This window comes from Lepisma saccharinum, chromosome 16, assembly GCF_977018435.1.
Source record: "Lepisma saccharinum chromosome 16, izLepSacc3.1, whole genome shotgun sequence".
Lineage (NCBI taxonomy): Eukaryota > Metazoa > Arthropoda > Insecta > Zygentoma > Lepismatidae > Lepisma > Lepisma saccharinum.
Genome location: NC_139244.1, coordinates 63,283,278 through 63,308,152, shown reverse-complemented (window position 1 = coordinate 63,308,152; position 24,875 = coordinate 63,283,278). Strand labels below are relative to the sequence as shown.

Genomic DNA, 24,875 nt, shown 5'->3' with positions numbered 1-24,875 from the left:
AGATCTTGAAACCATGAACTTTTTTCCCCAACCTTATATGCTCTTTCTCCCGTTCTGTGTATTTTGGACCTCTGTTAGTTCTTCTGTTGTATTCAAAACTTAAACGTTCATCAAGAGCATCATGTGTGAGACTTCGTAATTTTCTTTTTTCCTCCTCATCATCTAAGAAATTCAGTGCTTTCTCTATTGAAATCACGAAATCTTCCTTGTGTATATAAGCACTACCAACTGAAAATTTCATTCCGAATTGAAAAATTTCTATATACTCATCAGGTACCTCAATATCCGTAAGATTTATAAATAATCTGTTGTCAATGTTCTTAGTTTTCATCAGGTACCTCAATATCTGTAAGATTTATAAATAATCTGTTGTCAATGTTCTTAGTTTTTCATCAGGTACCTCAATATCCGTAAGATTTATAAATAATCTGTTGTCAATGTTCATAACCGTAAACCACAGGAAAATAATTCTATCATGCAAGCAATGCGTACATACAAGAAAAACTATTGATATATATCAACAGGTGAAAATACAAACTGCCAGGTTGGATTTTTGGCAGAATTTGAACATGTACCTATCACACTTCCAGAATGCTGGATATCCATAACATAATTTTGATCTTGCTTTCTTACACTACAGAATAAACAAGGTGGTTACAGAAGTGAAAGTATTGGAATCATATTCAACACAGTGGAGGGAGAGGTGGCATGGGTTGTTGGTGACTCATTGCATACACAAAACGATATTCTCCTCTTAGTAGCAACAGGTGACTCATTGCATATGCATGATCTTGATCAGACTCATTGCATATGCATGATCTTGATCAGCATAGCAACAGCTTTACAACTTACAACTAAGTTAGTACATATCACTTGTTCACAAAATGATCCTCTGTCAGTTTAATATACACACTGTGTATATTATGTTAGGTTTTATGAAATCCCATTATTATCAAGCAAAAAATAATTTTCTGTTCACATTTTACACAAACTACTGAAGAATGAATCTTTCTTGCAATGTGAAATAATGTTTCTATCTTTGCGACTTATACACTAATGCTTCCTTACTCATCCAACATGATGCTAAAAAGACAAAGTTGTGACTCAGTTCATTACAGAAAATTTTTGAAGAAATGTTTCCATTTTGGGTTGTCATTTTTTGGACACTTGCTTCAATAATCATACCTAGAATAAAATTGAGAAACATTTGGCACTGCTGATGGGAATTAAAAAAAAAGTGTTTTCACTCAGAGAACTACAGAAAATCAGGAATAGTTTAATTTTATCGGTCTCCTGAGACAACTTTGCAGAAAGTGAATGGTGGTGGTTGTCATAATGATTTTTTTTTGCTCCTATGCTTCCATCATGGTGATAATTTGAGTAAATTGATGAGCTGGCAAGACAGTGGCATTTAGAACAATAATAATAATAAATAAAAGTATGACCTTGAAGTAAAGGCAAATCAAAAATTTACGAATGTTACCACAAATGACTTTCCTGTTTTGAACAAATCAATAGGGAGCACATATTTATGGTAAATAAACGATAAACATTTTGGTACAGAAACTGGGCACATTTTGGGATCAAAAGCTGTATACAAAATAGCATTTCTGTGTTAAAATGGTGAATATAATTCTAAAATTGATTTAAAAGCTATGCATATTAGTACATAACATAACCTTCTAATAGCACATTTATGTAGATATTACAGTATTAAGTTTATTCATGTGTAAAGCTGCCCATTTTTGCTCCCCAAACACTTGCAGCAGATTAATAATTTTTTCAGGATTTGCATAGCTGAGAGAATAATTCAGACTTCAGAAAGTATTGTGTTGTAAACAAACTCTAAAAATTGTGTTTAAGAGTTTCGTATTTTGCAGTTCCTTTTGTGACAAAACATTGTAGGAAAATGCATCTCTCATCTATCAAAACCTTGAAAAATGAACATTGCAGTGTGCTATTTCACATTTCGTGTGTCAAAAATGAATGATGCATTTCTGTACAAAACATTAATACGGATAAAAATGCTGCAGATGTTGGATGAACAGTTTGCCTACTTTTATTGACATTATTCAACGGTAACAATTTACCTGATGTGACCTGAAAGACCCTCCACTGACGATCCCATCCTTCACCCAGTAACTCCAAGCGGCTCCAGGAAACCCACCATTGCACCCCATTCCGCAGGAGAAGCAGCAAGAGACCAGATCCTCAGCTGAGAAATGGAAGTGTTTCTCCCCTTGAGAGTGGATGCACACTCTGTCGGACATTGCCTCCACTGCTCCAAATGCCTGAAAATGACAAGTACATCAATTTAATGATCTTGGCAAAAACTTTTCTGAGATGTATAAAATACAAGGGCTGTTCAAAAAGAAACCAAACTTTTACAAAATTGAGAAAATGATAATATACACCACCTATTTGAACATGTCTTCTTCAAAGTACTCCTCTCCACTGTGCACACGCCCCTCCCAGCATTTCTTCCAGTCCTGGAATGCCTGCTGGAAGTCCAGTTTTCGAATGGCCTGTAGGTCTCTTAGCAAATTCTCCTTGATCTCTTCTATTGTCTGGAATCTGTGACCTTTGGAGGTTGATTTCAACTTGGGTAAGAGGAAGAAGTCTGCTGGTGCCAAATCAGGGCAGTAGGCTGGTTGTGTGACAACAGGTGCTTTGCTAAAACTCCCGGACAACGAGTGAGGAAAGAGCACGTGCATTATCGTGATGAATCATCCAGGACTTGTTCTGCCACATCTGTCACCTATTGCACAGAACTGTTTCTCGTAATCGTTGCATGATGTTAACGTAGAATGCTGCAACTACATGTAAGGTGAGACGACGGTTTGCATGTGTGACATCCTGCACCCTTTCCAAGTGATCGATGTATGTAGAGGTGGATGAGCATCCAGATTTTGCATCGTTCTCGATGGAGGTTCGACCCAATCCAAAACATCTTACCATTCGTAACACTACGTTTCACTGAAACATTCCACGCCATAGCCTTCACGTAACATGTTGTATGCCTCTTTAAAAGTTTTCTGCAATATCACACATATTCATTCACTGCTTTTCCAGTTCATGAAAGAGTAACTGAAAATAGGCGTGGGCACTCAACGCAATCTACTGCATTACTGCGGTTAGCAAAAGCTTTGAAGCTGAATCATGTTAATAACTAGACTGCTAGACACCACCAACGTCTGTTCTCTTCAACAAATTTTGCAAAAAGAGTTAGGATTTCTTTTTGAACAGACCTTGTATTAAAAGAAAAAGTATATGGGTTGCAAAATATACAGCTTTTTTCAGGCATTTACTGGAAAAAAAATCTGCCAAGAAATCCAAACAGCTCGGGACTCCTCCCTCTATTCACAGAAGAAAAGAAAATACCAAATGTTCATGACCTGGACATCCCCACTGTCTATGGAATCCCCTAAGTGCACAAACCCAGAACGTCCCTGCATGCAATTGTCACTGGCTTCCAACACCCAGGAAACTATCTTGCTAAGTGACTACAACAAAAGAGAACATGTCTGATGAAGCTACCACACAGGTGGCAAAATCAAATGTGAACAAAGACTGTGCAGAAAATGAACTGCGACTTCATTAGTGAACTAAATCTCTCTTTCTAATGCCAAATGGATACAATGTAAATATACAGCATTTCCATTAGGAAATAAATGTACATAAAAACATGCAATCATATTTGTACTTCAACTGTTACATGTATTGTTAACAAAAATGCAAAATATGCTCATGTATACATACTACATGTTTTTAGTCATTACTTTATTATTTTCACTATACTGACCATATGAAGGTAATTCTAATCATAAGCACTTATCTGGAGTATGGGTGTAAGCACCAAAAGTATCTTTTCCAGGAGAGCAATTTCATGTGTGTATATATATATATATATTTGGGGGGGGGAGTAATTGATGTGTTCCACTTTTATGATGAAAACTATATTATCCATTAAGTATAGCTTTCTTTAAATTGATAATAGGAAAGCTTTATCAAGGTTGTAGTAGTACTTTCAACTGTAGCTTCATCATGCTTAAATACTGATTAACTCTTAAATTACAAGAGTGTTTATTTAAAACATTATGTAATTTTAAATTTCTCACTGAAAGCTCACTCGGCATTACTGCGAATACCAAACGTCCCTTCAGTTGCCTCTCGACCAGCATTGATGATGATTCCGAGATGGAATCAAAAGCTTGGAGGAACTCATAAAGTGTTTCTTATCATTCAGTTTGTGTGTTTTTTATCGTTTTTAACAAATATGTTTCCGGCACGTGATGTAAGAAGTTTTCTATTGTCATATAGAGAATTTTTACTAAGGTTGGAAATACTGTGCTCACTACTGGTCCACCTAGATGAATTTGATGTGAAGTCTGAACACAGGAAAGCATAATTGAAGGGCTAGGGTGTAAAACATGGTAAGTGACATTTTGGTCATTTTGGAGTTGCAATGTGCATCGTGTAGTCCGTAAATAGAGTTGAATCGTACTCGAAGTGTTTCGTTTCGTCAACAGATGACAGAGCTAGACGTGTTGAAAGTTATGGTATCTACCAGTTGTTTCATGTAAAGTATGGTAAGTAGCAAAGATGGTGGCGAAATGGCTGTTACTGAATTGCAACGTGTCTCAGAAAGTTCGCGAGTATTGAGGCAACAGCAAAGATGAGAACGAGTTAGAAAGTGTATATGATTCCCATAATGACCCGGAATATGGACCACCGACTAAGAATGAGAATGAAGTGATTGCCAATCAAAAATTCAACTAAAACTGTGCATGGCCACGTATATTATATTTCATGTAAAACGTGGTATCTACTGTGGATACCATTGTTTACATGCAGCAGTGCTCATAATGGCAGTTTCGAATTAAATTTTACTCTCGTACCTGGATATGAACTGTGATCTAGTAGAGAAGCACATACCGTAGTTCTTTGAATCTAAGGCGCAGGTTTTTGTCAGATTTTAGACATCCAAAATTCAGGTGCGCCAAATAAACATGTACCCTATAAATGTTTAAATAAACACTTAAAGCTTAAAATATGAATGAACCTCTTTGTGCATACTATTGCACCTTAAATTCGAAGATTTCTTTTTCTGAAAAACTGAGGTTAAAAATTCAGGTACGTCTTATATTCGATGGCATCTTCGATTCGAAGAACTACAGTACTTTTCTTCTACTAGATATAAATAACTGTAATCACATAGAAATTTGTTTGATTTTTAATTGGGTATGCACATTTAAGGATGGTTTAAGATACCATGCTTTACAAGCAACGTCAAAAATGTATTACACTTAAGGAATATTAATTTGATCTGAATCATATCAATTATTTGGAACAGTTTGGTATTTTTATAAAATATTTCTTTCATAAATCTGTAATGCACATTTTAAAAGTTATAATATTTTTATGGTGGACCTAATAACGTATTTGTAATTTAATTAACTTTCGTATTTATGATATGTGTGACTTTGATGAAAGCAAATTATTTCATTGCTGATATTGCAAATATGTCTTCTTGGTTCGAAATTATAACTATTTTAATCTATAAGAGCTAAATATCAGTGAAAACTATTAAAAACTTAGCCCAGTCTATATTTGAAATAATTCTTTACAAACACGTCAAGTTAAAGAAAAATACAACAGAAAGTTACAAGGTCATAATTGTCTCTTCATTGATTTGCTTTATTTTACTTTGCGTCTTGTGTCACTTTTGGCTTATTTGCAAAGATGGAGATGAGTCATGATATGATGAAATTGATGAACAAGCACTCAAAAACATCCATGCCCAGGACGGGATTAAAACCCGGGACCCCTGGCATCATAGTGCGATTTTCTAACAACTCCGCCAAGGGGGGGCCGGTAATTGTTATCTTGAAGTTAGAGATCTAAACTAGTGATGGCCTTTTCAAAAAATTTGTTTTTCGATCTTCGAAAATGAAATTTTTTGACTTTTCGTTTTCGAAAAAAATGGTTTTTAGTTTTTCGAAAAAGAATAGTTTTTCAATTTTTGAAAAACAGAATTTCGTTTTTGGAAAGAAAAAAATATAGTTTTTAGTTTTTTTTGTTCTTTGAAAAAAAGAGGTCATTCTTATTTTATGTATAAATTGCTTATTGAATCATAAAAATCTAATATTGCCATTGTATGCAATTTGGATAATGTGACAAGCACTGACCTCTCCACTACCAGAAAATCGACGTCCATGACAATGTGGCAACAAAGGACATGATTCCCAACGCAAAGGAAAGGATGCTCCCTGGTAGGTAGGCAGAAAACAAAGCACGTGCTGTTTCCAAAGCTTCTTCCAGTGGATGGAAACACCCCCGAGTAAGTTGACTAGCAGAAGGAAATCTACAATTTGGCACCAACTGTGCAAGGTTAAACCTTCTAGGGTATAGATGTTGGATATACCTCCCATGGGCCTAAAAGCACATCTCGAGGACAAGCCTCATCATTTGTTTGTTTGCGTAGTGGGAAGAGCATTATTGGCTTGTTGAAATTTCCATCCTCTGCTGTTGGAAGAAATGCAATATTGAACATGATAATTTTTCTTGTATGTACGCATTGCTTGCATTGTAGAATTACTTTCGTTGTGACATTTCATGTAAGTAAAGAATGAATAAAAATGAAAGCTGAGAATTTTTACTAAGGTAAAAATGCAAAATAATATTGTTAATTAATAAAATCGGACAAGGAAAATAAACCTGTCCTTATCCGAATTGAGGACTATTTAAGAAAAAAATGGAAGAATGATTCAGAGTAAACATTTTTAGAAGATTAAATTCCAAAATTGTTTTAAGATCAACAAGAAGTTTGGAATGTACATTTAATGAATACAAAATGAGAAAATCTGTACACAGGAATACGAGGTCTGACAAATAAGTTTGCTAACTATCCTAGAAAATATGCTACATACCTTATTGCTGAATAGCACTGTGGTCACCTTCTACAACCTTGGTGACAATGAAGTTCGACCAGAAAGGAATACGTAATTAAATGCACAGAGGCATAGGCGGTGGAATGGGTGACCCGCAGAAGTGACGCATGTGTGTAAGAGGAGGCATGTGAGCAGGTAAGAATCGTGATCTCAGCATGTTGCACCCAAGGTCACGTAAAGAACGAAAACGGGGAACTATACGCGTGACATTGAACTTCGACCAGGCACTAGACCCATACGAAAAATTCCAGATAGTGGCGCATTCGTCGGAAGCATGACGTCACGGACACGATAAGGGACTCCGCCGTATATAAGTGCGTGCTGTGCACCGAGGAACCGCAGTGCATCGTCACCATGGCCAGGGGCAAACCTATTGACAACACCGTGAGGAGAAGAGTGATGGAGTTGCAACGGGATGGACTCAGTGAACGGGAAATAGGGGGCCAACTGAACTTACCCAAGTCAACCGTCCACTGCATCATCAAACACCACCAAAATACGGGTACTACAGAACCAGGTAAGGCCCCCGGTCGAAAACGCCTGCTGAGCGTGCGTGACCTATGGATATTTAGGCGCTATATCCAGACCAACAATCATGTTTCTGTGTCCGAATTACGACTGTGGACTCGAGAACGCTTTCACATTGAAGTGTCAACCAGAACCATTCGCCGTTACCTACAGCGATGCGGTTACCGAGTGTACAAGGCGAAACGTAAACCCTTCCTTTCCATGTTGAACAAAGGCAATCGACTACGGTGGGCACGAATGTACCGGGGATGGACATTTCGGCAGTGCAACAGGGTTTTGTGGACGGACGAATCCATTTTCAATGTTGTGTACGGGAAAATACGGAAAACAGTCATTTGTCGGAAGGAGGAACAGAATGAAGCAAAATGTTATGCATGTCGGGTACAGAAACCTGTGTCAGTGATGGTATGGGGATGCATGACGGCATCTGGGGTTGGCCCACTACACGTCTGTGAGGGCATTGTGAATGCACACGCCTATACACGCATACTGGAGCGGCATCTTCCCACAGTGCGAAGGCACCTGTTCCACAGGCGGCGTCTCATCTTTCAACACGACAATGCCAGGCCTCATACAGCGTGGCTGACAAGAGAATGGTTGACTCGCCATCACGTGCGAACTCTGCCATGGCCACCATCGAGTCCCGACCTCTCGCCCATTGAGAATGTGTGGCGTGTTCTTAAGCGGTGTGCAACAGAGGGGACAGACGACAGTGGCAGCTCTTATCGCCTGCCTGCAGGAGGAATGGCACCGCATCGATGTGGAATACCTTGAACGACTCGTCCGCAGCATGCCCCGACGCATTGCCACAGTTATTCGCCGACGGGGCGGCATCACACCATGGTAAACAGGATCCCCTCTAACAGTGGTCGAACTTCAATGTCACGTGTAGATGGATGAAAATGTTTTATTTTGTGTGGACACCATACATTGCTGCGTTGCAGCGGAAATTTATGTTTTCCTTTGTTCCATGTAACCTGCTGAATAAAATATGTTCAGCATATGCATGTGTTCTCCTTCTTTCACAACGCACTCCTATATTTGTGACTGGTCGAACTTCATTGTCACTAAGGTTGTAAGTACTCCCTTTGGGAAGCTATACACTGATGCCAGCGCCTACTCCAACCTTCAAAGCAATTTTGGAACTCTGCTTCCGGAATGACCTTCAGAGCTGCCATCGTATCAGACTTAATGTCCTCAATGAGATGGAGTGCCCTACCCTTTCTTCATCAGCCACTTGTTCCCTGCCCTCAGAAAACAGTTTAATCCATTTGTACGCCACTGTTTTCTTCATGGTATTCTCGCCGTACACCTGCACTAACATTTATTACTCCCATTCTTGCCCAGTTTCACCAGAAATTTGATGTTTGTTGGTTGCTCTAATTCCAGCTCAGCCATTTTCACGACAGCGTACACACACAAGTACAAACAACAATGCACGCCACTCAGCACAAATCTGCCAAGCTTCAATGCGAATACTGCTGAGACACTGAAATACCAAGGTTACAAAATCTTAGAGAGCTGCTTGTATAGTGCTGCCCTCAGCACCAAACGGTGGCATGTTCATGAACTTAATTGTCAGACCTCATATATAATATAAGCTGTTCATGTAGGACAAAAAACAAGCAAAATGGCAATAAGATGGCACGAACACAATTTGGACATTATAAATTTAAACCCAAGAACAGGTTTGTCAGCTCACATCGAGGAGAAGCATATGATTAAAAAGAGAAGGTTTGAAAAGAGTGACAGGAAACATAGATTTGATTAAGAACTTCTCTCGGGATATCAGCCAGGTGATTTCAGGATAGGCTTCCGAGCTTTCGAGAGCTAACGTCACTCTCATCTTCAGGGATTGAGGTGCAGAGAAAAGTTGGGGTATGGTTATATGTATTTGATGTGGGAGGGGTACGGTGCAGGTGGTGGGCCAATCAGATGCCGTCTCTACGACGTCCACCCTCCCAGTCAACTATCGGTAACCAGGCTGGGCTCAGTTCTAGTTCCGTGTCCCTGTTCAGGTTTTCTTTTACCCCATAGATGGCTATTGCTGCTTTGATGATTCTGTCCCAGTAATTAGATGACTTGTTGATGATCTTTGTGGTTGTAAAGTCGATTCTGGATGGACTGTTCTGCTAAGCTGGATTTTTCTCGGTGAAAATCTTAATGTAGCTGGCATGTTCTTTGCATTGTTGTTCAATTGTCCTCCCAGTTTGCCCGATGTAGGCTTTACTGCAGGTACAGATGATACGCTAAACCGAGGGTGTCTTCTGTCCTAGGTCATCTTTAGGGTTTCAAAGTCTGGTTCTGACTTTCTGTGGTAGTTTCTGGATCGTCTTAACGTTGTGCTTTGCAAGAATGCGGCTGATGACTGCAGAGAGGTTTCCAGTGTATGGGATGATGGCTATTTTTTTCTCTTCTTGGTTGTCTGGAGGTTCCGGCTTTCTTTGTTGATTGTTCTTGTTGTGCATTACTTGCTCTAGTGTCTTCTTGATGATTGGCCCACCACCTGCACCGTACCCCTCCCACATCAAATACATATAACCATACCCCAACTTTTCTCTGCACTTCAATTCCTGAAGATGAGAGTGACGTTAGCTCTCGAAAGCTCGGAAGCCTATCCAGAAATCACCTGGCTGATATCCCGAGAGAACTTCTTCATCATTTGCTGCCAGGAAAGCTTCAAGAATTACTTCACAGATTTGATTGTCTGGGAAGCTTTGTTCATTGCAGAAGAACACTGGAATAAATTAAATAATGAAAATGGTAACATAGACCAATATGGAGTTTTCTTTTTCGCAAGTGGAGTAGGTCTATCTCTAACTCTCTCTCAAGAAACTCTGTGAAAGCAATGATGATTTTGAATTGCCTGATATTTGGGATTCATAATTTTTAAATAAATGTGATCAAAGTTTTTCTGAAATAAAAATAAGAGAGACTGCTTGTTTCACAGTTAAGTTGCTAGATTACAACAATGTAACATTGACATCATCCATTGTATAACTGTTTCTTTTTTGTTAACACATTTTTAACCATTGTTATAACTGTATCTTTAATCAAGCTAAGGTTAACTGTCTGTTAAAGGGAGCGTGTGTTCTCCTGAAAAGTCGCAACGAAAAACTGTTTTTATGTTTCTAATAACCGTAGACTACAAGAGAAATAATTGAACATGATGCTTTATTTTACTGTACAGTCACTTTTATGCATTTTGAAAATATGCGTGTTTTCATCGAAAATGTAGAAAAGCTGTACCACAGAAGTTGATTTTATTTACAAATCGACGTTCATAATATGAAAGCAGAGACAATAGCAAAGAATTTTATGTGATGCACAACATGGTTGAAATTCTGGTATTACTAGACTTACCCAACATGAGCCACAGGAACCTTGATCTCTTACTTCTCTCAATGTTGGGCAATCTGGCCACTGTTCGCGGGCATCAAACTCCTCTGGGATGTCAGCTGACAAAAGCACGTTTTCCTTCTGTGGGAGACGGAAGTATTTGCTATCTGGATGAACTCCCATGAGGCCCTTGATGTACACCATTGAAGTTTCTGGGTGGAAATTTCGACCAGCCTAGAAAATGAAGGAACAGTGACAATCAAAATTTGCATATTCTCTCTTATCAGTTTCAAACTAAATTACAGTGGAACCTCGACATTACGTTTTTCAAGGGACCACCTTGAAAAAAACTTAAAATGCAGGAAAATGTAAAATCCGGGAACGTAAAATTGGGGTTCCACTGTATATACAAGTCTTTAACATTAGACAGAAAAAAAGGAAAATAAAAAACTAGGACTAAGCTTACACTACATATTTTCCAATACATAGCAAGTAGTCCTAAGCTTTGTCAGTTCAAAAATTATTTTCAATAGCTTTATGCAAAAACATACTACATTATTCATAAGTGGGAAAAGAGAGACGCGGTAGTATATAAATATGGAGAAACTAGTACTCACTTTTATCCGCGAAGCTGTTTTTTCTTTTTCAATAATTTCAGTGGCCACTGCCACCATCCTCGTTGGAACTTGCTGTACTGTTGCTTGGCGTGCATCTTTTGTTCGTAGTTCTCTGGCTGCTGCTAGGTGCGCTGCTGTTAACTGTGCGTCTGGGTCTGTGTCGTCTGCTATTTCCGGGCAATAACTGTTGTAGTAGGGGGAATCCAAGTGTGGTGCGCTTGCCCGCTATCGATGTTTAGCTCGTGCGGGAAGTGCATTATGGTGTGCGTTTCCTTCATTTTGGTGTCTACGAGCGTGTGGGCATTGTGTTTGACTTGAACCTTTTGAATTTTATGGCTATTGTATTTGATACGTTTAGCAAGACCAGTAGTGGGTAGGGCTTTTTTCGCATCTGCTAGGTGCTGTTGGATTCTTACTTTGACAGATCTGATGGACCTGCCGATGTAATGTGCCTTGCAACTACGGTGATGTTGAGTCTAGCTTGTTCACTAGAAGGTTGAGTTCTTCTGTTTTTTTGTATACGACTATTGTGTCGTTCGTGTACCTTCCATATCGGATGTATTGTAGTTCTGGAGTGTGGAGTATCTCCTTTTCAGCCAGGTGCATGACGATGTTGGCTAAAGGAGCTGATAGCGGATTCCCCATCGCAAGGCCCTTAGATTGTACAACCTTGATAACCTAGGTGTATACGATGCAGAGTGTGAATGCAAGGCACATTACATCGGCAGGTCCATCAGATCTGTCAATTAAAGAATCCAACAGCACCTAGCAGATGTAAAAAAAAGCCCAACCTACTACTGGTCTTGCTAAACAGTTCAAATAGAATAGCCATAAAATTCAAAAATGTTTGAGTCAAACACACTGCCCACATGTTCGTAGACACCAAAATCAAGGAAACGCATGCCATAATGCACTTCCCGCACGAGCTAAACATCGATAGCAGGCAAGCGCACCACACTTGGATTCCCCTACTACAACAGTTATTGGCAGGAAATAGCAGACGACACAGTTAACAACAGTGCACCTAGAGAACTACAAACAAAAGATGCACGCCAAGCAACAGTACAGCAAGTTCCAACGAGGATGGTGGCAGTGGCCACTGAAATTAATTGAAAAAGAAAAAACAGCTTCGCGGATAAAAGTGAGTACTAGTTTCTCCGTATGTATACTACATTATATAGTTGTTTTTTACATGAGTTTTAACATTATATATCACTCTAGTCTAAACTACAGTCAAATGAATTTTTAAATAGTCCATTTTTCGCTTGTAATTTTATTGTGAAATTAATGAACAAACATTTTGTATACTTCATGGGTTTAACATTGATAGGAGACCCTCAGTATCAGTAATGATGCGAGTTGTGGATCACTGAATGCTAGTACACAAATCATATTCATAACTATAAATAAAATAGTGGGAATATGTATGCACTCAACCATGAATTAAATCTCTGGCATACTATGCAATTGTTGTACAAATAAACAACCGCAGACATGAAAAAAATCTGGCAAAGCAAGGGTTGACCTGGTAGCCCAGTTGGTAGAGCAGTGGCACAGTACGGCAGAAACCTGGGCTTGAGCCTTGGTTAAGGCTGCATTTTTCTACAAGTTTCCACATCTCCTGTATTATGCAAAACAATTGTTGCAACTATAAAATCTCGGCTGTGCTAAACAAAAGTAAGCACTTCAGCTTTTTGGGATAGCAGCAATGGTAACATGGTAACAGAAAATTAGATAATTTAAAACATACTAAATACAGGGTGTGGCATAAAAATGGGTTTATTTGTTTTCAATGGGAGAGTCTCTGCTGGCAACACTTATTGATTGTCATTTGCACCACCAATGTACGCCATTTACAGACATGGATCGCTGGTGTGGAGCTCAACGTCTTGTAGCCGAGAGGATGTTATATAAAAATGACGACTCTCTTACAGCTGCGAGACGAGAATATCAAAGTTATTTTAATCTTGGAAGATGGCTCATGAAATCCAGATGAACCTGAAGAACTTTGAAGCTACGGGAAGTCCACTGAAGTAGACATTCCTATTCACATGTTGGAATATGCCATGGACGATTTCGATCCCAGATTGACCAAGTGTCAACGACAAAATGGTGGTCACCTGCACAACATAATTTTCAACATCTTAACGTGACTGTTCACATTTTGCAAATCACAGCATGTAATGGTGTAGGCGATACGTTTTATTTTTATTAATTGTTTGCATTTTAAAAAGCCCATTTTTTAACCACACCATGAATATAATATTCATTAATAAAGGACAGTTAAGACTCCTTCACTCTTGAAACTGTTCCATGTGGAACATTTTCAATTCTTGTGAAATGAATAAATTTTCAAGCTCAGTTCTTTAAATGAAAGTATTTTGAGCTCACAACTTCAAAATTTCAATGGATTAGGCTCCAATATTCCTCACTCATACTTGAGTCTGCAATGAGAGACAGAAAGTGGTGATAATAGAAGCGTAATTTAATGCAAGGACATCCAATTCCCCTTTTTTCCCTCCTCCGACTGTCGACTGCTGCCCAGTACACAAAAGATGCATCCCATACTTTGGAGCAGGTTGGAGGCACCCATGCAATCCACATGGCAGGGCAATTTATCAAATTATATTGATGTTAGGCTAACATGTTGTCTGGCAGACTATGCATGTGGTGCAATTTTCTTGTTTCACCCCCGTCCAATTAACTATTCTGCTCCCTGCCCCGTCTACCTTCAATTGGGTCATAGACTGAAGGGGAAGTATCAGTGTCCTTTTACAAGCGTTCCTACAGTGCATTTTTAATGGTTTTTAATTTTAAGCCATCTGGTGGACGAAACGTTAGTCTCTACGTACACCAAAACTACCATGACAACTTTGCAAGATTTTGCTATCATCCCGAATGTGGAAATGAAAATAACTAATGCGGTTGCTCGAAAACAAACCAGGTAGGAAGATTTGGGTATTCTGCCCTTCAAGCAAGCGGAGGATGACCAGAGTCTTCCCCTGCCATTGCTCCAATGTGTGGTGAACACCAGTCGAAGTGTTGTTTTGAGTGCACACAAGACTCATAAAAATGTAATTTTGTATTCCTGTATATTGACTTTTAATTCTAAAGAAATGAGTAGTCCAGCAGATGAATGGTTAGCTTTAACGTTTGGCAAAGGACATATTAGCTTTCTAGGGTTAAGATAAGGGATAGATTATTTGAACATCTTCCACACAACTAGAAGCTGGAAGGAGCCTGGGCAGGGGATGAGTTCTGTTGCTTTCCCAAGGGTTTGGGTAGTTCCTTCTGCTTCCTCAGGACCTCTTCTGGGAGTTAATTGCTGGCTGACAACTTGGCACCAACTACCTCTTCAAACCACACCTCGCTTTTATATAGCTTTCAGAGACATAATTGCAGCATAGGTAAGCAGTGACTCTTGGAACGACATGTACTAATTACATGCGATGCAACAGCTTGTGGGGGCCAGGGCCTACCTACCGACTACTGGCCTCACTTTCACATCCCTGAGCTGAGGTGGGCGATCATCCAACCTGTTACAATTGTTGCTGTGGGACTTCCATTACCAGGTTAAGCTATTCATTTGAAGCTCCCACCGGCCTTCATGGCAGAGTGAGCAGCATGCAGGATGCTCCAATGCCAGGGATCCCGGGTTCAAATACAGGCCTTGGCATGAGTGTCCCTTCATCAATTTCATCACTCAAGCCTCACTTTCGTGATTAGCCAAAAGTGGCAGAAATTAGAAATAAAATAAACCAAATCAATCAATCATCTGTAGCTACCCAATTTCCTCATGATGATGCATGAGCACCGGTCCAACAGACTGGCTGAAATCTCATGACAAAAGTTGCCAAGCTTTTCCCCCCAGGAGACTCGAATTATCACAGATCCCATAGCCAGCCAGATGCCTTAGACCATAGTGCGGGAAAATAACAAGCATTGTTACACTGAAAAGTTACGGACAGGCAGACGATACAACTTTTCAACTGATACCAACACTTTCATTGATTCCCACTGAATACAGATGCTGATACTTGAAAATTGAAACAATTTGAATTGTAACACCATTAAGCATTGTTTCCATGATTATGAAAAAATAAATATGCTGACCAAGGCAGTAATTTATTTTATTAAAAACATAAACTAAACGTAACGTTTCAACCTTCTAGCAAGGTCTTCTTCAGACTCTGTATCAAGTACAAAAGTAACATGATACAAAAACTCCCTCCAGACTATTAGAAAGTTGTTCTGGAACTTTCTAGCAGGTGGCTTTCACTTGTCAACCAGCGTGTAATAATAATAATAATAATAATAATAATAATTAGGGTTGAGCTCATGTCGATACCAGTGGTATTAATATAAGAGAGTATCGGTTGAAATTCATCTACAGATACCAGCCGATACTTTTCCGGCATTTGGGTCTTTCACGGGCTCCGCAAAAATGTCTCATGACACTTTCGCAGAATCTAATTATCCTAGAAATTATGTAAAATTCAAACTTTCTATTCATTTTGCACCAATTTTGCATGAAACACTGAATGTTGTGGTTACATAACATCTATTTTAATATTCTGATGTAATACTTGAATATTCTAAAGCAAATTTCTTGGTAAATTAATGCATATAATTGGACAATAATATTTATACACCAATATTGATCAATATTATGAACAACTTGTATTTATTGCAATTTTCAAATTACTGGTATTGGTTCAGACCTAATAATAATAAACTGCCTTTTATAAGTAACAGACACTTAAAAAAATGTGTGGTTACCTTAAATAATAACAGAGTCTCACACACAATACCATGTATAAGCACTGAAAAATTTAAATGTGACTACTTGCCTTCCATGAAGGTTTCAAAGAATTGATGTGATATATGAAGTCTTCCGATAGTGGATGAAATTCAGTAGCTGCTGCCAGGGCAAGGGAACATATCACATAGGGTAGTAACATCCTTCACCTGAAAAGTAGTGGAAAATGTTTTTTTTGTTTTAACTACTCAACACATGTAATGAAGGTATAAGTTCGGTTACACATAACATGGTATGTAGACATCTTTTTCTTGATATAGACGGTGGCGAAAAAAAAGTTCATAAGCTTCTTTTAAACATTTCAACAGCATAAAAATGCTCTGTAAATACAGTTGAACCTGAGTTACACATATGTCAAGGTGAAGAGAAAATAATGCATATAACTCAGAATTACTTACAAATCAGATTTTATACCACGTTATATTACAATATGGTAAATTCATCTGTTTTGAGGAACAAGATGTACGTAATAAAGGCTATTTCTGTCTTAAAGTGCTAAATTAACAAATCTAAAAGTTTGATTCTTAACCCTCAGTCATCTGCGTTCTCATAGCAGCACAAATGTCCCACGCGCGGCACTCAGTGCCACCTCATCAAAACCAACGTTATTTAAGTGAATTATTGATTTAAGTCTACATTGAATTACACTAGCACTTACTGGAATTCAGGGGAAATATATATGAACGCAAACATGTCCATTTCGGACATTTTTATGAGCTATTAGAAGACAAGTAAACAAAAATGACAGTGTCTCATACAATTACAAGATTAGACTCTTGAAGCAAATGCATCAAAATATTATTCTAAAACTTTTCCATATAATGAAGGCACTAAAAAGTGACTCACCATTCACAAAAATATGAAAGTATTTTCCAAAAATTTTCAACATGTTTTTAAAAAAATTTCAATGTATTTTTTTCAAATTTTTCAACGTATTTTTCAAAACAAACTGAAATCATACAACTTATATGGGCTTAGAAAGGAACAATTTGTTCAAAATTCTGTCAATTCTCTCTGACTCGCAGAAAAAACAATCGAATGTAGAAAACACACCTCGAATAAACTTACAAAATATTTTTAAAATGTTAAAATCTCAATTTGTTTCTCGTACTCTTATGAGGTATACGTAAGAAAAGACATACTGACTCAAATATAAGGAACCAAATGCTGTCTCTTTTCAATATAGTTATTTTGATAACTCAACACATTTTGTACAGGTACTGCAACGGTTTCTGCATACAAATAATTTGCATTCCGAACAGCGTACAGTGGTTTTATTCTTCTTATTTCCGCCAAATTCATGCCTGGCCTGGTGTGATTTAAGTTAGGAAATGTCCTGCATGCGGTAAGGTAAACGTCCCTAATTTCGACAATGTGCATAAGTTCGACAGGGTATTTGAAAAATCGTAAAAGATAAGGAAACTATGTGATGCAGAAAATAGTGTATGTATCATGCGACAGTGTACAGTGGTTTTATTCTTCTTATTTCCGCCAAATTCATGCCTGGCCTGGTGTGATTTAAGTTAGGAAATGTCCTGCATGCGGTAAGGTAAACGTCCCTAATTTCGACAATGTGCATAAGTTCGACAGGGTATTTGAAAAATCGTAAAAGATAAGGAAACTATGTGATGCAGAAAATAGTGTATGTATCATGCGACAGTGTACAGGTTTACCCCACGTCGTGAAAATAGTGATTGCACCAGACGAGACATAGCAGCAGCGTGGGAGAAATTGTGACTGCACTATTTGCTAACTGCGAAAAATCAACTGATTTTTAGTGGATTTCGTAAGAAGGTAAATTTTCTACGTAAGGTTTTTACCAGTTTTGTTTTGTTTCAAAACAAATTTCAATACTTTATTATTGTTTTAGAGCAGTTTTCTGAGCTTCCTATGAGCGCAAAAATGGATGGTGTACCAAATTTCGACAAGTGTCGAAACTTATTCGAAAATACACAATGTTGGGTTTTGATGTGCATTGAAAGGCATGTTGTTTACCATTCATGAAAATACCAGTTTCATTGCCCTATGGCAATTGCAACATTAATCCGACAGGAGGGGTGTCGAAGTTTGGTGCCGTGCATGTCGAATTTTGGGACATTCCCTGAAACGTCATTTCTGGGCTTTTTGCATGCTTTTTCTCTCTTGTGTCATTGTTATTTCCATGAAATCACTCGTTCTTCCTGTGAGGGACCTGAACTATACAAAATTGCAATAATAATACCAAAAAATGTCACGTTATAATTAAGTGTTTATATTGGCTTTAATGTGATAAACTGAACTAAAACTCCATGCAAATTAAATTGCCGAATGATGAAAATTTTGTCTTGTGTACGGTTTTTTAATGTTCTTAACAATTCTGTGAAAATGTTGCAAAATTGGCCTGATTAATGATAAATATTACACAGAACTAAAATTTGGCCTCATACAGTACACGATTTTCCATGTTCTACGATTTTGTGAAAAATTCAGGAGTGTGTGGGACAGAATTTTTTGGGTCGGGGCGGGAATGTTCAAAATTTCCCAAAGCTCTGGAAATCTCTAATTCTACACATCATTTTCACTTTAAGTGATTGTTTTTGCATTTCTGGTACAAAAACGAACAATTTTCGATAAGTTCTAGCCATTTACAATGCAGAAAACATCGAGGAACAAAGGTTGTACACTGGAGCCGCTTGATAATTAATTTACATTAAACTCAGCCTAATTTGTTCCTTACTTTAGTTTCATTTGGCCAAGTCCAAAAACTTCCAAGAAAGCGAAGAGAAAGACTGCTGTGATTACATCTCCTTAAATGATCAAATACTTTACAAAGGAGGATTGATTTCGTGTTTTAAGTCCACTTTATGCACAGTAAGGCTAATCGGGACTGTACCTACAGCTTAAAGTGGGATCTGAACCACTATGTGCCTGCATCGGGGATCGAACCCGGGACCCCGTGATTACAAGGCGATGACGCTACCACTGCTTACAAAGGAGGAGGAAAAGCATCAAGTAGATGAGGCAAAAGAGCTAGAGTACTGAAGAAACTTGCTGCACAGAACTAGAAGACAAAGAGTTTAAGCAAAACGGGAAAGAAATGGATTGATGTGAGTGACTCAGGATTTTCAGATGAAAGTGCACTGTCATTGAAAGAAAGTGATTCTGACTGGCAAGAGGAGGAGTCAGATGAAATGACATTAGAGATTGTCAATGAAAGTGATGTAAAAGAAGGGGATTTCATTCTTGTGGAATTTTTAGGGGGGAAAAGAAACAACCTCTGTGTTGTTCAGGAGATCCTGGAAGATGTAATAGAAGTGATTGGACTTAAGAGTGTTGATGTGGCCAAGAAGGAATTTGTCACCAATGAAAGTAACGTTTCATTCATAACAGACCCTCAAATTATTGGTCCTGTTGAGTTGCCAGATTTGGTAATGAAGGGAGAAAGGGTCAGATATGTTTTCAAGAAAAAAAGTAAATGTCTAAGAGTTAGGGCTTTGATTTTGAGGACTCTCACCCAACTTCAGACAGAAAGTTGTTTTGCATTTCTTTAAAATTTATGTTAATTAATTATTAATGTTATATATAATGTTACCAATATCACAGATACCAACAGCAATTGTTCCTTAGCATCTAGGCTTGGCTAAGAAAATGTCATAGTTAGTAGTCAAAAAATTTTTCCAGGTTTTTGATACACCATTGGGAATCACCCTGTAAAACTATGTTTCAAAGTTGTAATATAAACGCAATCAACATTTTCAGTGTTTTATTTGCTTTGATGTACCTAGCCTTTGGCATGGTAAGTAATTCATGTTAATATTTTAAATTTTGTTGAGCATAAAAGAGGGGGGGTTAACAACAAATCTTTTTTTTTTGTTCAGTTCATGCCCTGATAAATCTGTAAATTTAGTTGAATATAATGAAATGCCAATAGAAGGACATGTGCAGTTATTGGTATTATTAACATCTGCATATTTAGTGTCTGATGTTGAGATATAAGGGGGTGTCGAATTTTGGTACACAAACTGTCGAAATTAAGAACAGGGTGTCGAACTTAGGAACATATTGTAGAATTCACTTTTTGATTTTTTAATAATTATGTACTCGTAACATAACTGTTGGAATGCAAAATACTTTTTGGGTGAAAGTAGAATCTTTAAACCTTCAGGCAAAAAAAAAAAAAATTACTCGCATTTATGAAATACGAAAGCCACTACAAGCAATTAACTGCAAAAATTTTCCTTAACCTGTCGAACTTAGGGACGTTTACCTTACTGAGTGCCACCAAAGGGGAACAGGTCACTTGAGGGGCGTGTAATCAACTGACAGAAAAAATGCGACAATTCCTCTATGGTTTCGGGGAAATAGTGAAGATAAGGTACCTGGTGCTTTCCCGACCATTATTGCGCTGGTAAGGAAAATATTTCAAAATTTTAGAAAAGGCAGCACTGCCGTGCGGGTTACGGGGGTTTAAATACATTACACATGCCACTTTATTAGTGAAGACTTTGATACTGATATACTACAGTAGACTCTATAGTTTTACTACCCAATTTTAAAGATTAGTCTAAAATAACATTTTTTGTACTAATGACTGTGCAAAGTGTGGAATAAGCAGAGCCTAAGTCTGCAGTTATTTCAATTTTACTTTTATGTGGATTAGCATCCACTTCCCGCATAAATTTTACCTTCCAGCCAAGCATGTAACTTTTCCTCTTTCTGTTCTGTATGGTCGACCAGTAGCAAATGAAAACGGTCACTTCTGTGACATTTTTGTAGCTTGGTTACATACAAATAGACTATATTTTATGAAAATTTGTACATATAACACTGAGTTACGTACAAATGCATTACATACAAATAAGGTTTAATTAACACACTTTTTTTAAATTTCATTTTTTCCGGGACCTATAGTAATAAAACAGAATTACGCAGAACTGAGTTATGTATAAAGCAGTCTCAACTGTATATCAATTTAAATCACTAAATTTTCAAAAGCTTTTATTAAACTCATAGTAACAACAAGAAGAAATAAAAATTACAAGTGCTGAAAGTTTTTCTTTTGCCTCAATACATGTGCGAAGTCATCTCAGAAAATTATTGACAATGGCTGCCCATCTTCAATAGTAATTTCATCCCATGCACATCATAAAGCTATTTTGATTTGTACAGAACATGAAAAAATGTCTCCTCCAACATCGACCACAGAGAGTAATCCATGTCATTCAAGTTAAGGTAACGATAACTGGGTTCATGATCTTGGTGAAAAAAGTTATTTTCTAGACTTATGGAACGCTCTACGCAAAAATGCAGGTGCACCATTTTGTTTATAGAAAGCTTCCACATGGTGTCCAGCGGAAGGCATGTCCTTCTATGCCTTCCGGCAAAAAAGAACTCTACTGTGGACTCTGTTACACATTTTAATCACATACATTTTCCGAAATAGTGCAGTTTGAAGCCATCATGCACACACGTTGTCTGCAAGAAGCAGACAGATTCTCACCAAACAAACCAGCCACCTGGCCAATGCATTTCGTGGGAGAACGAAGTTCACGCACCGCACAAAAACAGACATTTGGAACGACATAACGAAACTCACAATCCTAACAAAAGCACTTATGGATGGCAAGTTGCCATAACTCGTTTAACACATTAAACGGAGCGATTTTACAATACCGGGAATTTCTCAATTTTGTTTGAAATTTGGCATACTCACTAAATTAGGGCTCCTAATCACGAATCTGAAGTTAAAATTTGGCGCTCACGTGTCAAACTTGCAAAATAAGAGGGTCAGTCATCGCAACCAACAATGAACAATTGCTCATTATTTATCGCAAGATTTTCCGTTTCGAATACTTAAAGAACGAAATATATATATTCCTGATATTACTACAACCCTATTTTTTTTAACTATGTTTCCTAACCTAACCACGTGCCAATGGTCTGTGCGGCTGCCATAATTCAGGAATTTCTATACGTGAGCGCCAAATTTTAAGTGCAGATTCGTGATTAGGAGACCCAAATTAGTAAGTATCCGAAATTTCAAACAAATTGGAGAAATTCCCTGTATTGTTAAATTATACCTTAATTTATGTATTTTTCTACAATAATGTCCGTCCGATGCACGAGAGATGTTGCTTGCATTTCCATCCATGTACTTGAACCGGATGTTGCGAGCATCTGATGACGTAATACCCGGTTAAGTGTTTCAAAACAGTTTTTTCACTATATTGCCCAACCTAAAGCAACCTAACTTAACCTTACCATGATGGTGCGTGGGGCTATCGTGAATGGTTTTTGAGGCTATTCGTGGATGGTTATAAGATCCAGAATGTTTTTTGGGGGCTATTCGTGGATGGTCATATGATCCCAAATGGTTTTTGGGGCTATGCCAGATTTTTTCTGTTAAGAAGGTTGAAACACTGCTTTGCCGTTTGAAACACAGCATATCGACAATGCTAGTCAAGATTTGCCCGCCATTTTGCATGTTCAGGAAGCGATACAAGAACGAACAATAATTACTCGATATGTCGACAATAGATACTAATTTCGTTAAAAAAAAAGTGAAATCCCTTGTTAAACAATCTTTTGCAATGCAGAATAGGTAAGTACGAATGTCAACAATTACAGAATAAACGAGTTACAGACGTTTCCCGGCTTTGATGGTTTTACCATCTCGATTTTTCTTAACAAGTACTTCTCAAAATACACTTTATGCTGTAAATATCAAATTTCTATTAGGTTCCCTACCAGAGATGTAGGTAGGGACTCAAATTTTGAAAGAAATGAAAAACTAATATTGTCAGAGCTATAACGAAAATAGGAAACCAGTAGCAGAGCTCAAATATTTTCTGCCAAAACTTTGAATGTAGCTATATGCTTCCTCTAAAAAATTATAGCTCTGACATTTGTTCAAAAATGAATGTCAATTTTGGCCTTGAATTTCAGTCATTTTCGTTAGAGATTCTGGAAAAATGCACACGACATAAAATAAAACTTGTAATGTACTGAAAACACTGTTTTTTACTACAGCTCTGTATCACTTTTCTTAGTTATCATAATTATTGCAATTGTCTGCAAAGGAAAGTTTTAGAAAAATAATGTGTACCTTGAACTACCCATGCATAGGGGTGAGAACAACAAAAATACAGAAAATGTTAAAACTGGTCAAGCAACCATTGCTGGACCATTCGGTATGGATTGAGTCATATGCATTCTGGACAAAAACTACGGTATTAGTATAGTTTGTGAACTTAAAGTGGATAAACATCATAGCAATGCTTCTCCCACTTATTCAACATTTCATATTAGTGGTAATGTGTGAGTGTTTTTGGGCCATTTGTCAAAAATATAGTTGTATGCCAGTGAAAACATTGGTTTATACACCCAATACTGAAACCTGTGATATTTTTATTATGAAAAATGTTACCCTTCTGATTTTTTAATATTATGTTTGACATGTATTGATTATGCTGTGTAACCATTTTCATTGTGGTAAAACCTGGGATTCCCTATCAAACAATTATCCGAAATTAGTGTCTTTTTCATCACAATAAATTACTTTCTTTAAAGATTCTTCTACTTTGTCAGCAGGTAAAAGTAGTAACACAGTTACTTTCTGTTAGGACTGTCCTTCTCCTCTCTAACAATACATTAATCATCACAATACCCCACATAGTTTCAGAGATATGACATGCTTTCTGTCACATGGTGGTTCGCTCGTCCAAACAATTTATGAAAATTTTCAAAAATTTGTAACTTTCAGTACATTTGTTGGACAAGTCTAATATTACATATTTGACATTCATGTTATACTTTACATGGGTACTATTATCGTATGGGTGATAATGTTACCCTTTACATGCATAAAAATTTTAAATTAAACACTGGTGAAGTGTTAGAAAAAGTTGTATAGCTCATGGTACAGCTTCAACTTAGCCATGGAAAATGAGACAAAATAAAAAAGAAATACAAGCTATTCACTTACCAATTTCTTTAGTCCTAAACGTCTTATATTTTTCAATTTACGTGAAAGTTTTGCAAAATGCACACTTCGTTGGATTGTCACAACGACGTCTGACGCTTGAAATAAAATTTGATCTTTCTGTGCTTCAAAGTTCACAGTGATTCATTGTCAAAACACACGATCACATGATTTGATGCTGATTTGGAAACGTCGCAATCTCGGGTCTACTTTATTGCACTACGCTGGATCAACTTCATGTTCTGACGTCATACGACAAATGCCTACGTTGTTAGGTTTGGTTCCTCTACCATTATTACACAGCAAATATTTTATTTATGCTAAAGGAACTCAACCTAACAGCCTAACCCAATTTTAGCGTAACAAGAACATATTCCACAATGACGTCAGAACGCATTGTTGCTCCAGCGTTGTGCGATAAGGAAAACCCCGATATCTCGCACAAACAAAATACTAAAAAAAAATGTCCATTGTTGCTGTAAAGATTGCTGTTTGCAACGAATGTTGTGTTTGGCTTTTCCTGCGTCAGATTACGAATTGATGTCAAAAAGTTTAAATGTATCCTACGTTCATAACGATGACACAAATATACCCGTTCTATTATACAACAATATTGACATTCCATTCTGATCATGGTCAATTTGCTACTCTGAATAAATTGA

At 37.6% G+C, this 24,875-nt stretch overlaps 1 protein-coding gene across 1 annotated transcript in view; it reads right to left on the bottom strand.

The window, feature by feature from the left end:
- The window catches only part of LOC146000504 (cathepsin B-like), a 47,871-nt gene extending 23,468 nt beyond the window's left edge, over positions 1-24,403 (bottom strand). Inside the window, exons 1-4 of the mRNA XM_083138235.1 lie at positions 24,217-24,403; positions 16,285-16,402; positions 10,842-11,051; positions 2,091-2,291 (exon numbers count right to left, since the gene is read on the bottom strand). Coding sequence (XP_082994361.1) covers positions 2,091-2,291; positions 10,842-11,051; positions 16,285-16,395 — 522 coding nt within the window. The 5' untranslated portion in view covers positions 16,396-16,402; positions 24,217-24,403. The remainder of the gene's footprint in view (positions 1-2,090; positions 2,292-10,841; positions 11,052-16,284; positions 16,403-24,216) is intronic.
- Between the last annotated feature and the right edge of the window lie 472 nt (positions 24,404-24,875).